Source organism: Leguminivora glycinivorella, chromosome 21 (assembly GCF_023078275.1).
Source record: "Leguminivora glycinivorella isolate SPB_JAAS2020 chromosome 21, LegGlyc_1.1, whole genome shotgun sequence".
Taxonomy (NCBI): domain Eukaryota; kingdom Metazoa; phylum Arthropoda; class Insecta; order Lepidoptera; family Tortricidae; genus Leguminivora; species Leguminivora glycinivorella.
Genome location: NC_062991.1, coordinates 8,472,772 through 8,489,668, shown reverse-complemented (window position 1 = coordinate 8,489,668; position 16,897 = coordinate 8,472,772). Strand labels below are relative to the sequence as shown.

Below are 16,897 nucleotides of genomic sequence, written 5' to 3'. Positions count from 1 at the left end.
CTACTCGTACTTAGGTATTATAATGGCCTTGCCAAAATTGTGTTGCATTATTAGTATGTCTTTCCCATCACGGAACAATGGTGTTCCGGACCTTTGGGAGGCGTGCGCGGGGCCGAAGCCAAAGCGTAGAGGCCATTTTGACACTAATGAAATGAAAGGGGTACACCGAGCGGATGTTTACCTTGCCCGTATCATGGGACACACGCAGAGGCAACACCCGCCAGTGTAAGGACTATTTGAGAGTTAATGGAATCTAAAATGAATTGGGTTATTGGATGAAAGTGATGGACTGCATTGTTAGTATTATTACAGTGTCCAGTGATGTATGTACTTAATTACTTATATATCCATTTATTTCTATGTCCCTTTTTACTTTTAATATTATGATTAATTAGAGATATAGTGAGCTGAAATAATGAATTTATCAATGAATTCATTCATAATTTTTCCCTGCAATTTTGCAGCTGTGTACATGCCTAAGAAGCGCTGGTGGCCTATCGGTAAGAGCGTGTGACTTTCGATCCGGAGGTCCCGGGTTCGAACCCGGCTCGTACCAATGAGTTCTTCTGAACTTAGGCGCGAAATGTCATTTGATATTTGCCAGTCACTTTTCGGTGAAGGAAAACATCGTGAGGAAACCGGACTAATTCCAATAAGGCCTAGTTACCCTTAGGGTTAGAAGGTCAGATGGCAGTCGCTTTCGTAAAAACTAGTGCTTACGCAAAATTGGGATTAGTTGTCAAAGCGGACCTCAGGCTCCCATGAGCCGTGGCAAATGCCGGGATAACGCAAGGAGGATGATGACTTGCATAGGGCTGTAAATCGTATTCAGGTAGGTAATCCTAATTACTTTTTTTTTAAATTTATTTACAAAAACGGTACATGCCTCGGTATACAATTTCAAGTATTCTTACATATATTGCTATTGCTATTAATATATTTAATCTATAAATGATACTATCTGTTTTCCAATCTTTCAAAAAAGTTTACGTGAGTTTTTAAGTCGAGATAGTTGAAGGGATTCAACTTTTTGTCTCTTTCTAACGTGAACGAAGCCGCAGGCAAAAGCTAGTATAGGCATAAGTGTATGTGTGTATATCTCTATATGTCATCTTCACTGCCTCAAACACTAACAATTTGCCTTACCCAATAGATATAACCCAGTAGCCTAGTAGGTATATAAGGTATAGTAATTACGAACTATTCTTAGCAGTGATTCATAAAAACAATTGCAGACTCGAGCGTACCGCGTCGTAAATATGTTGCAAGATTCTTACTATAAACATATTAGCAGATTGTAAAAATAGGGCACGTGCTTTTAAAGGTGGAGTGAGGGTTACTGGGATATATTGTTACCAATGTTTTAAGACGCTACAGGAGCGAAAATGCTAAAATGGAAAGGAGCCCCCCTTTCAATTTGGTAATTCTAGTTAATATATGTTATTAACTAGATTTATCGAAAAAAAATGTCCATTAAGAACAACTCAGTTAAAAGATATTGCGGAAAAATCTTTAAAATCGAGGTTCCGTTCTCGACTGGTTCCTCGTTCAAAACTTAATCAATCGTAACGAAATTTGAGAATCTGAATAACAATGAAATAATCTGTGTCGGACCGTTTCGTTTTTTTGGCTAATTGTCACCAATTTTTAATACCGCACCTTTTTTTACGCCATAATCAATAACACCGTTTTTGGAAATTTTTGATGGGCTCTATCGTCTTTAAAATAAGAATATCAAAAAAATCAAAACGGTCCGACACAGATAAAAAATAATAATCTGTGTTGAAAAAATCATTGCTCTATCTTCAAAAACCAGGGAGGAAATAGTCGAGTAGTATAGTATCGTCTTAAGTTGTCTAAACCAATTAGGAATCTTTAATAATACCAACTGATACTGTTTTGATACTGATAAGTACATGTAAATGTTAGATGAAATATATTCCAAACTAATATTATACATGGGAAAGTGTGTGTTTGTTCGTTTGTCCGTCTTTCATTGCAAAACTGACGTGATTTTTTTAAGTGGAGATAGTTGAAGGTGTGAAAAATGAACAATAGGCTACTTTTTGTCTCTTTCTAACCCCCCACTTCCTAATAAAAAAACATAAAAACTTACGTTTTATTTACGTAGATGTTGCTGCTAATTTAATGTGATTTTTACAATGATAAAATAAACTTAATAAGCAAACATGACTATAGATTTAATGTCCTTTTTTACATTAACGAAAACACATAAAGTAAACGCAGACAGCTATAATACTCGTAAACTTACGCTTACGCTTACCATTAATTTTATTGAAAATAAATATATCAAAGGAAAAACATAAATACTGAATAATTAGATCAAGGTCTAGTATAGACTAGGACTAGACTAGTATAGACTAGGGAAAAACATATAGTTTCAGCTGAGTTACCAAAAATATATACCATATTTATCATGAATTCATTCATAATTTCTCCATGCAATTTTGCACTCACTGTACATATTTTACGTACCTACCCTACTACCAGGCAAGATTACGTATTTATAAAACACATGTTATCGACGTAGTTTGGATTAAATCGCATTGTTATTTTTACATTCTACAAATCTACATGGTGCGATAGAAAATGCACTTGCCTTGCATACCTCGCATTCTTCAGAAACTTAAAATATAAAATTAAATTAGATTTATCAGTAGAAGAATCACTTTACTCTCACTTAAGCCACATTGAAATCCTGGTCGCGGCACCAAAATGTAACTATCTGTAATAAGCTGGAGAAAGCGCTCTCTTACAAGATACTTTAGGCACACCTCGGACAATGGCAATCAAATATATCAAAGAGGCGCGTTCCTACGCACACAGTCTAAGGTCGTGTAGGTAAACGCGTACTATGCTTGTATGAGTGAGATATGACAGATCGACTGGTCGCGTTTTTGACAGGCGGTAACTGTAACGTAACCGAGAGCGAGTGGGCGGCACTTTCAGCGGGGAGCGGGAGTGGTCATACTGTACGATAGTACTCTTTATTATACTGTGCTCTAGCTCTAAACCAGTACACTGAGATTGATATAAAATAGCCACGATATCCACTGGTGTCTGAATAGGCCCCTCAGACACAATTGCTACGGCTTCTCGCCCTTAATCCCTCACAATATTTATCACGCCCTGACCGCTTTACCCTTTACGTCGCGCACTGTACATCAAACAAACATTAATTTCATTACTTTACGATACAATGTAATAATGCTTATTATTTATGGGTCTCTTTCAAGCTGGTCTGTTTTGTAGGAGTAGAATAGATAGCAAGTAACTACAGCCATGTTGTGTATTTTAATAATTTACGGTATTTGTGTAAATATTCAAATACTTTTTTTAACTTTTCGCGTCGTTTTTGACTCACAAAATGTTGCTTCCCGAGAGAGAAATAAAACAAGAGCGTGTCGGGCCACGCTCAGTGTAGGGTTCCGCAGTTTTCCGTATTTTTCTCAAAAACTACTAAACCTATCAAGTTCAAAACAATTTTCCTAGAAAGTCTTTATAAAGTTCTACTTTTGTGATTTTTTTCATATTTTTTAAACATATGGTTCAAAAGTTAGAGGGGGGGGGGACGCACTTTTTTCCCTTTAGGAGCGATTATTTCCGAAAATATTAATATTATCAAAAAATGATCTTAGTAAACCCTTATTCATTTTTTAAAACCTATCCAAAAATATATCACACGTTGGGGTTGGAATGAAAAAAAAAATCAGCCCCCACTTTACATGTAGGGGGGGTACCATAATAAAACATTTTTTTAAATTTTTTATTTTTGCACTTTGTTGGCGTGATTGATATACATATTGGTACCAATTTTCAGCTTTCTAGTGCTAACGGTTACTGAGATTATCCGCGGACGGACGGACGGACGGACAGACAGACATGGCGAAACTATAAGGGTTCCTAGTTGACTACGGAACCCTAAAAAGAATAAGTAAAAATTAAATGAGCTTCCTAAATATTTCTCCAGAAACCTTTGAACCGAAACAGAAATACGAACCCCATAACTCATAAAATATTTGGCTAAAAATACAGTCCCGCAACTCTTTGTGCAAATGTGCACATAAGTACTTGAATTTTAATCATTAATGAATACGTAATGCAGTGATTGATTTATAATTTTAGCTCCATCGCATATGGAGCCTCGTCTCCAAACAAAAAAGTCCTAAAATTCTAAATACCTACTACATTCTTGTGACTATGTGCTCGGATGATCTAATTTGATATAAAAAAAAACTATTCTGGGACTCTTAATATTAGCATGGATATACTAGTATTAGAGCCTCGCTCGATTAAGGCTTCTGTTTGTTTGCCGAATCCTAATAAGTAAAAAAATGTTACTTACTAATTTTATGTGAGTCTTTTGAATTGATTTTTTTTTTCGGTCGGGTTGTCTTTATTCACATGACAAAAACAAGCGTTTTAGCGCCCGATTGAAAAAGGCAACGACGTAAATACTTCAGAGAATACATAGTTACTTATGCAATGTATACCAAATGTCTTGGTTGGTTCATTTTATAGTTCCGAGATGTCTTTCATCTGGTTCCTTTTCCACTGAAAATCAAAAAGGGTCTACGATTCTCGGCTACTAAATAGTTATTTTTATGAGGACAGCGATATGATCTCCAAATGGGGACAAACTAAGCGTTAACGTGGGCACAACAGCCATACTGAAAGATCATAAATATATTCACATTAGTGACTTATTCCTGTGCTCATATCCACCACCTCCAACCTAAAGTGTGATCCTTGATTGTGTACAGTTCTTACAGAGCTACAGTTCAAATTAAACTGGTTTTATCAGAGGGAACCACAGAGTGATGTCATCGCGTAGGCGAGCAATTGACTCTGACTCCTGACTCCAATTGTGGCCCTTTATTAGGCGTCAGCTGTGACACGTTACCTGAATGACCTGGCACTAATTGGAGAGAAATTCTTGCAGTTCTATGCAACATTGTATGAGAGTAGTCATGCACGCAGGGTAAAGAAAGGAATACTTATCATGAATGGAATAGGCATGTACCTATGGCTTATATTTGAAGAAAGCGGTGCTAACGTGTCATTCGCACTTGATTTGCGAAAGGATCAGTCGCCGAAGTTTAGGTACGAGATTAGGGTTGTAAATAGAAAAAAAACCAAATGTTTTTTTTCAGAATTGTGAAAAAAAACATGAAAAAAAAACCGAGCACCATGGTTTTTTTTCTAAATATGGTTTTTTTTTCAGATCAACAAATAATACGACAATAACGGTTTTTCGTGAGTTGTAACGTGTTTCAATAACAATCACGTACATTTTAATTCAGTTAACATTCAGTATACAAACGTTTATTGGGGAATCCCCGATGCTGCGTGTAGCGTGGAGAGGCGGTGGTGTTGCCAACAGTAAATAGTGATAACTACCAACTACAGATTTCGTAAATGTTACTTTTATAAGACCAGAAATTAAAGTTATTTGATTAAATTCGTTTAATTGTTAACATTAAGTCTAAAAAACCGTATAAAAGTATTAACTACTTTGCAAATTTTGAGATTTCGTACTTTAGAAAAAAAACATACTCCAGAAAAAAAACTGTTTTTTTTCACGGTTTTTTTTCATGTTTTTTTTTTCAAGCCAGAAAAAAAACCGTTTTTTTGCAACCCTATACGAGATCCGCAAGATATTAACTTACCTGAACGCAGCAAAATCTAGCATGGACATAAATCTTCTGTGCAATCATTAAAGCTTTGGTAATCCCGAGACTTGACGCTGGCACTAGTTTTTACGACTGCAAACCTTCCAACCCAGAAGGTAAACTAAAACTAGATTTTGTTGTGATTAGTCCGGTTTCTTCACAATCTAAAAATGCTAAAAAAGACAAATTATATTTCGTACATAATCTAGGAAAAACTCATTGATCCGGACTAGGGTCTGAACAATTGAGAACCCACAACCTCCGGATTAAAAGTCTCTCGCTCTTGCCGTTAGTCCACAGCGCTTCTGCTCCTTACATCTCGCTTTAAACTCCGTCGCCAAAACAATCAGACATGCTATGTTTTTCTCAAAATGTCACTAATAAAGTAACAAGAACACATGTTACCAACTGTCCCCACCATCCCAATTGGGCAGCCATTAAACTAAACAATATACCGTCGTGCCAATCCGGACTGACGTGGTCTATCGTAACTTGGCTATTTTCGGAAACCTGTTAATTCCGTGTGGGACGAAGCTGTATCTGTTTGTTTTTATGTCAGTTTTCTGAAGATTAATTCGTTTTTAGAGGCGATGTTTTGGGTGACGGGTGGTAAACAAAATATACGCTGAATGCTAGTTCCATGGCACAGTACGATAAACTGGTCTCCCGCGATACAGGCCTGGCCTAGTGCCGGACCTCTGCTGCTTCTGTATACGCAACGCTATGCGCAGTACTATTAATTAACTCTGTACCATTTTTGTAACTTTTCTATTATATGTGCAATAAAATTAACTTATCTGTGTTTACGCTTTTCCGAATTGACATACTTATCATCATACGGGTTTTAGCTCGGAGTACATTGATAATTATCATGTCCCTTTATCTGTCTATAGAACCCGGGTAGAGATAGAATCACCATGATCTCCATGATATTGCTTAGACATTAGACACAGAAACATTAGAACTATTCGAAGTTACTTATAAGTAGGTACGTAATTACGTACAAACTAATGACCTTTAGTATTCGTATCATTGATTAGGGCGGCCCCTCGCTCGCTGAGCAGACATCGAGACAGTGTCGAGCAACTGGCTCACAGAGACACAAGACCAATAATATTATTTATTTATTATTCGTATCATTAAATAAGTTAATGAAGCTTCAGTCAGTACATCCATACTATACTAATATTATAAATGGGAAAGTGTGTGTGTGTCTGTTTCTTTGTCCGTCTTTCACGGCAAAACGGAGCGACGAATTGACGTGATTTTTAGGTGGAGATAGTTGAAGGGATAGAGAGTGGATAGGCTACTTTTTGTCTCTTTCTAACGCGAGTATATACATATGCTGACTGAAGATCCTTTATTGCTACTACTACTTTACTACTAGGTTTGGAATCATGGCAAATACCGAGGTACAGTCACGGACTTGTTGATCCAATTCTAGCTCATTTTATACTGGAACGTCATAGCTTAACTCTAACTGTGAGATTCCCAGTATAAAATGAGCTAGAAGTTGATCAACAATTAAAGTCCGTGACCGTACAATTATGATTAATGTAGAGTAAAAGAGCTGGGTGCGTAGCCGAATGGCACAAACGCTCACGAAACGAAACGCTTGTAGATGTCTATCTCTATCGCTCTTGCGTATTGGCGCGACAGAGCCAGACTACCTATCGAGGCGTTTCGTTTTCGTTTCGCGTCGGAGAAATGCCATTCGGCTACGGCACCAGAACTCCTTATACAAACGGAAAGGTTTACCCAATTAGACGCGATCAAATAATCGTAATTCCAAAAGTAAAACCATCAAAGTAACGGCAAACCAAACCATCCAAATGTCCACAACGAATCAATTCGTCAAGCCATCGACCTTTAACTGTTCTCCAAATGCAAACCGATGCAACCTGCGACTCTAGCCAACAGGACAATCTTTGACACTATATGGCGACCGATACGCGTTGTGTCACAACCAGCACCAGATCTAGGCGTTTTTCGAGGTGGGGCAAAAACCAAAAAAATTTAGAATTTGGCGCCCCTTGAACGTGACGAAGTTCCAATTTGACGCCCCTCCTGACTACCGGGGCACAGGCCCCGGCTCGCTACCCCTAGATCTGGGCCTGGTCACACCATCAGAGAATATAACAACCTCGGAGAATATCGGCCATACAGTTGTCGCTGTGTGCGTGCGTGAAGACACGACTCAAGTATTACAGACATACAAATGATGCGCGTGTACGAGTATTGCACAATAGCCCAATACGAGCGTCCATCTACAAGTGTGTGTGGGACAGGCGTATTCAATACAAATCGCTCGGTATGTCCGATCTCCTTCCTTCCAACATGATGAGATGAGAGAGATATTTACAATACGAAGCGTCAACGATTGTCCTCTTGGCTAAAGGGCATGCCCATTTACAGACACCTCAAACTTTAAAAAGAGATACCTATATTACCTTACATACTAATCACTTCATCTGTCCCTTTCCCTCGTGTTTTATATTGTTTATTTGCAGTCGGTAGCTAGTTAGCATTCAGTATGAGCACGTGTCCAAAACAATATTGAAATGTACTTCCTAATGTATAGTACGTTGGCGCTTTCTAAGGAAAGTTTCATTTTGAAACCTTACTTTAACTGATTGGACATTCTCAATCACTTTAATACTAGTCTGGGTTATATAAATACTTTAGGTGTATGTTATTCACTTTATTTCTGGGCTACAATGCTACAAATGCTACAATATACACCCTGTTTTTATTGAATTCCGTTAACTTTAAGGGAAGGTTCTTTAGATCAAATACAATTAATTTCTCTTAAAAACTAGCGTCTTAACTCTTACTGTTACCGAGTTAAAAAAATAAAAATAATTACTGAACACGTGTGTGACAGCCTTTATCACTCCCTAATGTTATTTGTTTTGACATGTGCCGTCAATCACTTGACACTAACTTGAATGTTATCCTTAAGGGTCTCTCACACTGATTAATTCATTTATTATGTACGAAAATGATGATTTTTTTTTTGCGAATTTAACTAAAAGTGTGATATACAGGGTGGTTCCTGATAATGAACATAACACCGTGTCGAATTTAACGGAAAACAGAAAAAACACGGTGTACATAAGTAATTAAGGCACAGCGGGATAATTTCGACTGGGGGACAAATGCAACTGATCCATTTTTTTCCATGTTTTGCAATGTTTGCATTATTGCATTAAGTGTCCACTGGTTATGTATGGCACGCGTGTTCAGTGGATACATATGGAACTCAATAGTGTAAAAATGAAAAAAAAAAATCAGTTATAATTGCCCCCCAGTCGAAATTTGCTCCGCTGTACCTTACATAGTTTGTTTGTTTACAACCGGTATGCTTAAGTGGATCTGGGCTGGACAGGACATGTGTGATGCATGCACCCTGAACGGTGGGCCAAAATGGTCACCGAGTGAGACCCACGGAACACCGTGGAGGGTGCAGGCCGGGGTTCGGGTTCCGAAAAAGAGATGGCGGGATGACTTGGACTCATTCTACCCGGGATGACATGGCTGCACAGACAACAGGGTTGATTGGAAGAAGCGAGGGGAGACCCAGTAGTGGGACACTAAACCAGGCTAGCAAAAAACATAAATTCTTGTAAACGGCTGAATTTCGATTAAGGTAATTTGACTGGCGGGGTAATTTGACTGGCGGGCGATTTCAACTAATCGAAATATTTTCCAACTTGAGTGCCATATGCGTCCACTGGATAACGTTTCCATGTGTCATTTGTGACCAATAATGTTCAATAATTTAAAACACTTTGTTTGTAGCAATTCTCGCTTGCTCAGTAATGTTCATTTTTGATAAGAACCATGGTTGCGGCTGCGGCATATGTCTGTCCACAACATAACCACGATATAATTTACACAAAAACGAAATGCCTAATGTAATATAACAAAAAACTACAATTTACAATACTAACATCATTGTTTATTGTTAGAGTATGGGAAAAATGCGAAATGGCTATAACCGCTAGAGTCGCTAGACGTTGCGAATTCAAAAAAGATAATTAAGGCTTTATTTTATGATTTGTTGAGACTCTTAGCTTAGTTATACCGTAATTAAGTGCCATTGCTCTGATTATGAGTGCATTTTAAGTTTTAGACTCAGAGTTGTAACGGATACAAAATAGATAATTCTAACACAATCACACAATCAATTCTAACACATTCTTTATAGCAGTAGTGATTCATTTTGTTCGAAAATTTTAATATTTCTTAAACATTTCGTTCCATTCCATTATTAGTTGGTACAAATTCGCATTTGTTGACCAGAGGGCTGGCCAGTATTTCGCTCAGCGGATAAGTATAGCTATCCAGCGGGGTAATGCGGCCAGCCTTCTGGGCACCTTACCCACTGGCGACGATTTGAGCCAAATTTTTTATTTGTAGATAAGTAGTATAAGTTTTTATTTGTAAGATTTTTAGTATATATAAGTGTTTAGTTGTTATAGTTAATGTTCTAAAATTACGTGCATTTTTCTTACGGCACTATAAATAGGTATGTAACTACACACTATTAACTAGAATGCCGTATGTGCCCACTGACCGTGAGTGTCATATGTGACCAGTGGACATACGTGCAATGCATACACAATCACACCTGTGTCCCATAAGGGGGTAGGCAGAACACATGAAACCAATCAGGTTTCAGTGACACTCTTGGCAAATAAGGGGTTAAAAGAAAACGAAATAGTGACATTGCAGTGACAGGTTGCCAGCCTCTCGCCTACGTCCCAAAGTTACTCATATCCCACAATCGATAAAAGTACATTGTGTGTAACTCGGGGAGTATGAATATTACTAACTCGAGTCTTTAAATCGCTCCGGCAGTAATATTCAACTTCCTCCCCTTGTTGCACAATGTACTATTTCATCACACCCGCACTTTGAAATGAATGAAATTATTGATTGCCGGAAATACATTCCATAGATTATTATTATTACTAATATTAACATAATAAATTAACTAAATTAAATTAAAATTAATAAAACTAAACTTTAAATGTGCTATTGCACGCAGGCGGAGCGTGAGTTATAGAAAAATCGTTCTCCCAAGGGAATAATGAAATTTCTTGTACCGTACTTAACTTTTTTTCATCTATTTACGTATTTTTTACATTGCGAGTGTGATGAAAAGCCGTCGCGATTTAACTTACTCTCGTTAGTAATATTCAACTTCCTCCCCTTGTTGCACAATGTACTATTACGACACTCACGGGAAGAAACGGGGTAGTGACATTTTTAACCCGTCACCATACGGGAAACACTCTAGTTAAAAGTTTCAACGTTGAAATAATGGAATCCATAAAGATAACACAAAACCTGATTCGATTTATGCTTGTTTATGTTAACACTGTTAATTAACAGTTTGCTTACTTGTTTGTCTGTTTGTTGCAGGTGGCTTGGAGGGCAAATACAGAGTGGCGGCGCCAGAACTCATGCAGGACACCTTCATGAGCGATTCCGAGGACGAAGGAGGTAAGGATTATTAATGATAATTGCCAACTCCATGACGGGTGCTAAATCCCGTTCACTAGCACTAATTGAGCATTTCTTTTTTTTTGCCATTTTTTTTATTTTTATTTTTTTTAGGGAATATAAGGTCAATTGTACTCAGAATCACAAGTACTTTCAATCTCCTGGGAGACAAAAAGTGTCCTAGAATTTCCATACATTTTTGTTACTTTCCTCTTTTGTTACCCCACACAACATGTACGGAAAATGGTAACAAAATAAGAAAAAATCGTATGGGACAATTTTTTGAACTAAAGCTGAAAAAGCTACTGATTCTGAGTAGAAACAGCAGTTTTTTTTTTCAAAAATATGACATTTCATAAAAGTGGCGAAAAAAAAAGAAATGCTCAATTAAGCACCTAACGACATTTTCAGGAAAATCTCTCAGTTTTTTTAGAAATGTCTACAAATTTATGCCCCTACTAGGCACCCATTGGCCCAGACGTGGCCCAGACACTAAAACTAAAAGACGTGCTGCTTAACCTGTTAGATATTATTTGTGCATTTTAATTTTGTGCATCTAATTATAGTCTGACCAAAATGAGTAGAAATTAAAAAGTGGCAACATCGTAGTGTCCTAGTGTCGTCCCGTTTTCTCACACTTATTGATTTCAAAGGGATGACACTACAATGTTGCCAATTTTTCATTTCTACATTTTTTGGTGAGACTGTATCTGCACAAATGCAGGTGCATTGATGCAATTCCCGAAAACTTAGTACATTTGGATTACGCCTCCGATTTTGATAGAAATTGGTAAGCTGATAGAGTCCGTGATGCTGAGCAAGATCCACTAGGTTTCCCAAAATGTCCTATGTAGTTTGTATGAAACATTCTTGTTTTGTTACCAGATTTTTAGGTATACATTTTCGGTAACATAAAAGGAAAGTTTCATATAATCAACCTAGGACATTTTGGGAAACCTAGTGGATCTTGCTCAGCATCATGGACTCTATCAGCCTACCAATTTTTATCAAAATCGGAGACGTGATCCAAATGTACAAACTTATCGGGAATTGCTGATCAATGAAAACCCCGTTGGCATCTAATTACTACTCCATGTCCCGTTGTCTCCAAGAATCGATGACAAGTATATCATTACCAGGTCATCTTGATTAGACCAATCACATTATGGCCATTACGCTCAATTACTGGGGTCACATTTTTATGCGGTGCGCAATCGCGAATCAAGTCGACAATTAGATTGCCCAATATGATAGGGCCGTTAGGGCAACTGTTTTCACCTTTGTAGCCTTACTAGAGGTACAAGTACGTATGAATATTTCCTAGTGTACGCGTAACGTATTTTCTGTACATTTCGTTTGTATGTATTTGTGAGAACGAGATGTAGAAAGTAAGTTCGGTTCTTAGTGAAAAAGTCTGTATTGGACGCACCGATTTAGACAGAAGCTGAAGACAATTTTGCCTCGCGGAAGGACAACGGAGCAAGCAGATGAAGAACTCAGATAAAACAAAGAATCTAATACCTACTTAGTTAAAGCGTAATGGTTCACTTTTAAACAATAATCAAAAATTAAATTTTGCAAACTGAAATAGATGTCACTAGAGAAAGTGTAGCCAACCCCAAGTGAACACGGGCCTTCACACGGTTAACGTGGGTTATTAAGCCGGGTAGTCGAGTGGTATATGTACCAGTTTTAAATTCTCTAGTGTAATTGATTTCTAAAAGGCTACGCGCCACAAGCCTTCGGTAATTGTGTCATACTCGTATACTTGAAAATTTCGACCCTTGCCGCCGTGACCGAATGGCCGAGTGGTTCGAGGTATCCGTGGCTAAACGGAGGACGCTGGTTCGAATCCAGCTTTGGACACTTAGAGGCATTAATAATTTTAGTTAAATAGTAGTGTGACTACTAAAAAATACAAATCAAAATATTTAGAGTTCTTTCTGAATGTTTATTCTCTATTTCCAGGAGAAGTGGAGTGTCCAATCCAGCAGCAGCAGCAATACCGCTACATGAACAGCGAAGCCGGCACCCTCCACCGGGCGAGGCCCCTGGAGGACTCGGTCACAGACGGGCACCTCTACCCTAGCAACAATGACAAGAAGGTCGCCACCATCGACCGTCAACCACTCGACATTGGGTGAGTCACTTTACTAACATGAAGAATCACAGACGGGCACCTACCCTTGCAACAATGACAAGAAGGTCGCCACCATCGACCGTCAACCACTCGACATTGGGTGAACAAGGACTCGGAACAATGACAAGAATCCTTCTCTGACCTCTGAAAGACTCCGTCAGTCACAGAGGTGCACCTTTACCCTAGCAACAATGACAAGAAGGTCGCCACCATCGACCGACAACCACTCGACATTGGGTGAGTATCTTAACTGGCAGGAACCTTCAGGATTCTCTCGCTGTTGGCCACTTCTATCGTAGTGACAAGAAGGTTGCCACTCACTCTCAACCACTTGCCATTGGGCGAGTATCTTAACCTTCAGGAGTAGGTCACAAACGGGCACCTTTACCCTAGCAACAATGACAAGAAGGTCGCCACCATCGACCGTCAACCACTCGACATTGGGTGAGTAACTTTAGTACAACATGATCAGCGGACACCGAAACCACAAAGGTCTACCTCTAGACAGACATTTCTTCTTCTTCGTCGAAACCTCGTGAGTGAGGGTCGTGACCACCAGATGTCGCTGCACGTTGCAGTGCCTTCCACTCAGACCGAGCTTTTGCCTTTCTAGAGGACCCCTAGAGCTCAATGCGTGACCTTCTTGATTGTGCTGAACCGGCGCGTGGGTAATCCGACTCTTCAACGATGGCCCTCCTGACAGACATTTATACCACCTTGCAATCTTTGTATAATTTATATAGTTATAAAGATGGTTTTACTAAAATCATCTTTTAAATCTACTGAGAGTTGAGACACATACCTAAATCCATTGCGAATTCGACTCACACTTTTTAGGTTGACTCTTGATGTTGTACTCTTTTAACAAAATCTTTATATCATACGGATTTGTAACTTGTACCAAAGAAATATGTAACTCCGTATAGACAGCTAATTACAGTCTAAGAAAAAAACGTACGTCAGAACCATATAGAAATACTTAGGTACTAGATGGCGTTACACCTTTGGGGGACGCTCGGATAGATGCCGCTAATATTAATATTTGACATTTTAACACATATCAAGCTAAGAATATGGGTCAAATTGTCAAAACTAAGGTTTAAAAGCTTTAAGCTTGTGTCGAGAGATGGCAGTCTACGCACTGTGATTACATATTTTACTTTGACAGTAACTCTCTATAATACTTGATCCTCTTTGCTTGTACTTATAAGTATGCATTTGTAAGTTTTGTGACTACACTTAAAATAACATCAATTCTTATTCCAGATTCCTGGTGTCATTTGTGGTGGACGCGCGCGGTGGAGCCATGAAAGCCAAGCGGCGCGGTGGCGTGCGCATCGTCGTCCCGCCCGCTGCTTGCGCGGCCCCAACCAGAGTGACATGCCGGTAAGTAAACAATATGTTACGTACGTGGATATGTAGGTACGAGTAGCGATCTAGCTAAGCTTGTGATGGGGCCATGAAAGCTGAGCGCTAATCGTCAGTGAGTTTGAGTAGATAAAATAAAATCATATAATTAAATTAAATCGTAAAGGGGGAAAAGTACTAACTTTAAAATTCTCATATTAGTGTCATATAACTCACTGATAGCTTTTCGAGTACTTATTCATAATATTTTCCATTCATGTCATATTATGACTTATATGAAGACAAGCCTAGCGGTAAGTGCGTGCGACTTTCGTTCCGGAGGTCGCAGGTTCAAATTCCGGCTCGCACCAATGAGTTTTTCGGAACTTATGTGCGAAATGTCATTTGATATTTGCCAGTCGCTTTTCGGTGAAGGAAAACATCGTGACCGGACTAATTCCAATAAGGTCTAGATACCCTTCGGGTTGGAAGATCAGATGGCAGTCGCTTTCGTAAAACTAGTGCCTACGCCAAATCTTGGGATTAGTTGTCAAAAAGCGGACCCCAGGCTCCCATGAGCCGTGGCAAATGCCGGGACAACGCAAGGAGGATGATGATGATGATGAAGACAGAATGAAGAAATAAGTGTTTATCAGGTTATTAAACAGTTGGGTTGTGGATAGCATAAATATCTATATTTTATTACCTATTCGCCAGTCAATAATACAACTTCCAGGCGCTGCGTAGGCGTCATTGTAAATACAAAATATCAAACTACAATGCTACAAAGGTGTATTGTAGGCAACCTGCGCAGTACTTATCACGCGCACGTTTGTATTGTGCATCTCAAGTGCATTCGGATTGCTAAATTACTCTGAGAATTGAATAGACTGTGCTTAAGATAGCCTTGTGCAGAATAGGCGACCATTTTTGTGGTTATTCTGTTCATAAAATCGCGCAACGCGTTTGTGCGTTTTCACATTATCCGATTCGATATCGGATGTAGGACCGATATCCATACATTTAAGCCGCCATCTTTGATTTTTGCCTTTGAAATCCATCCGACATCCGATATCGGATCGGATAATGTGAAAACGGAATTAGAACCTCAGCTCATGAATAAATAGTTAATTTATTTTCCCTTCACTAGCTCGGAAACACGTGTTTTTTCCTTTAATACCAGCGGGTAAAAACGCAAATTATCCACTAGTGGGTAAAGTAATTTGTCCTTGAATAAAGTCAAATTAACTGCTTTAAAATTGATAAAAGTAGGTGAATCTAGTAATAAAGATGATTTACCACCTGTGGAACTACTGGAAGCAGTTATAAACGCATTTTTTGCGTTGTAGTTTCCTCGCTATAGTGAGGAGAAAAGTTTTGTGTTACACTCGGGTGCAAATGTTTTTTTACTTCTCGTGTGTTAAAAAACTCGCAAGTTCAGGATTCTATTCTCGAACCACTCGCTTCGCTCGTTGGTCAACTATAGAATCCTTTCACTTGCTCGTTTTTCAATTCCACACTCGGCGTTAAAATACAACTTTGCCCCCTTGTAACAAATAACAATTAGACACAAGATTGGCATTATTATTCGTGCATGACTATGACAGACTGGAAACATACAGTCGTTTACAAACAGTACTTATACAATATTGTTAAAAATATAGAGTTTCATTAATTTGTTACATAAAATCACAGTTTGTTTTTTTTTTGAAATGTTATTAACCAAAACTAAACATTTGAGAGGTAAGAAAAGGAAAAGGTACATTATTACCTAAACAAAAGCACGTTTTAAAGTATTGATGGAACGATATCTATGTTAGAAAGCTTGGCATTTTGTTAAATAGTTTGCAGGCACGTACTTATGAACATATTTTGTGCATAACACGTTCTACTGTTGGGAACGAGAATAATCTTTTCTTCTGACAGTTCGTTCCGGGGAACTCTGAGCTGTATTTGGTGTAGTAGTGAGGGGACATCTAATACAGCATAATTTTATAGAGTAAGACGGAATCTGCGATATCTGACGGTTACTGAGTGTTTGAAATTTATGGTGGATTAGAGATTCGCTATAACTATTATTAGAGTTCTAAAATCAAGAGTTTTAGGAACTTTCTTTGTATCCGTTCTAGTCGTTCAATATGGATATTATGATAAGGTTTCCATACTGTATTAGCAAACTCGAGATGACTGCGAACAAAACTGTTAA

At 38.4% G+C, this 16,897-nt stretch overlaps 1 protein-coding gene across 4 annotated transcripts in view; it reads left to right on the top strand.

Annotated features, from left to right (window-relative positions):
• Window positions 1-16,897, top strand: part of LOC125237404 (ankyrin-3-like) — a 311,117-nt gene that overhangs the window by 285,681 nt on the left and 8,539 nt on the right. For all 4 annotated transcript variants that reach the window (XM_048144441.1, XM_048144440.1, XM_048144442.1 and 1 more), the window contains 3 exons: window positions 11,124-11,204; window positions 13,173-13,344; window positions 14,611-14,730. In XM_048144441.1, coding sequence (XP_048000398.1) covers window positions 11,124-11,204; window positions 13,173-13,344; window positions 14,611-14,730 — 373 coding nt within the window. The remainder of the gene's footprint in view (window positions 1-11,123; window positions 11,205-13,172; window positions 13,345-14,610; window positions 14,731-16,897) is intronic.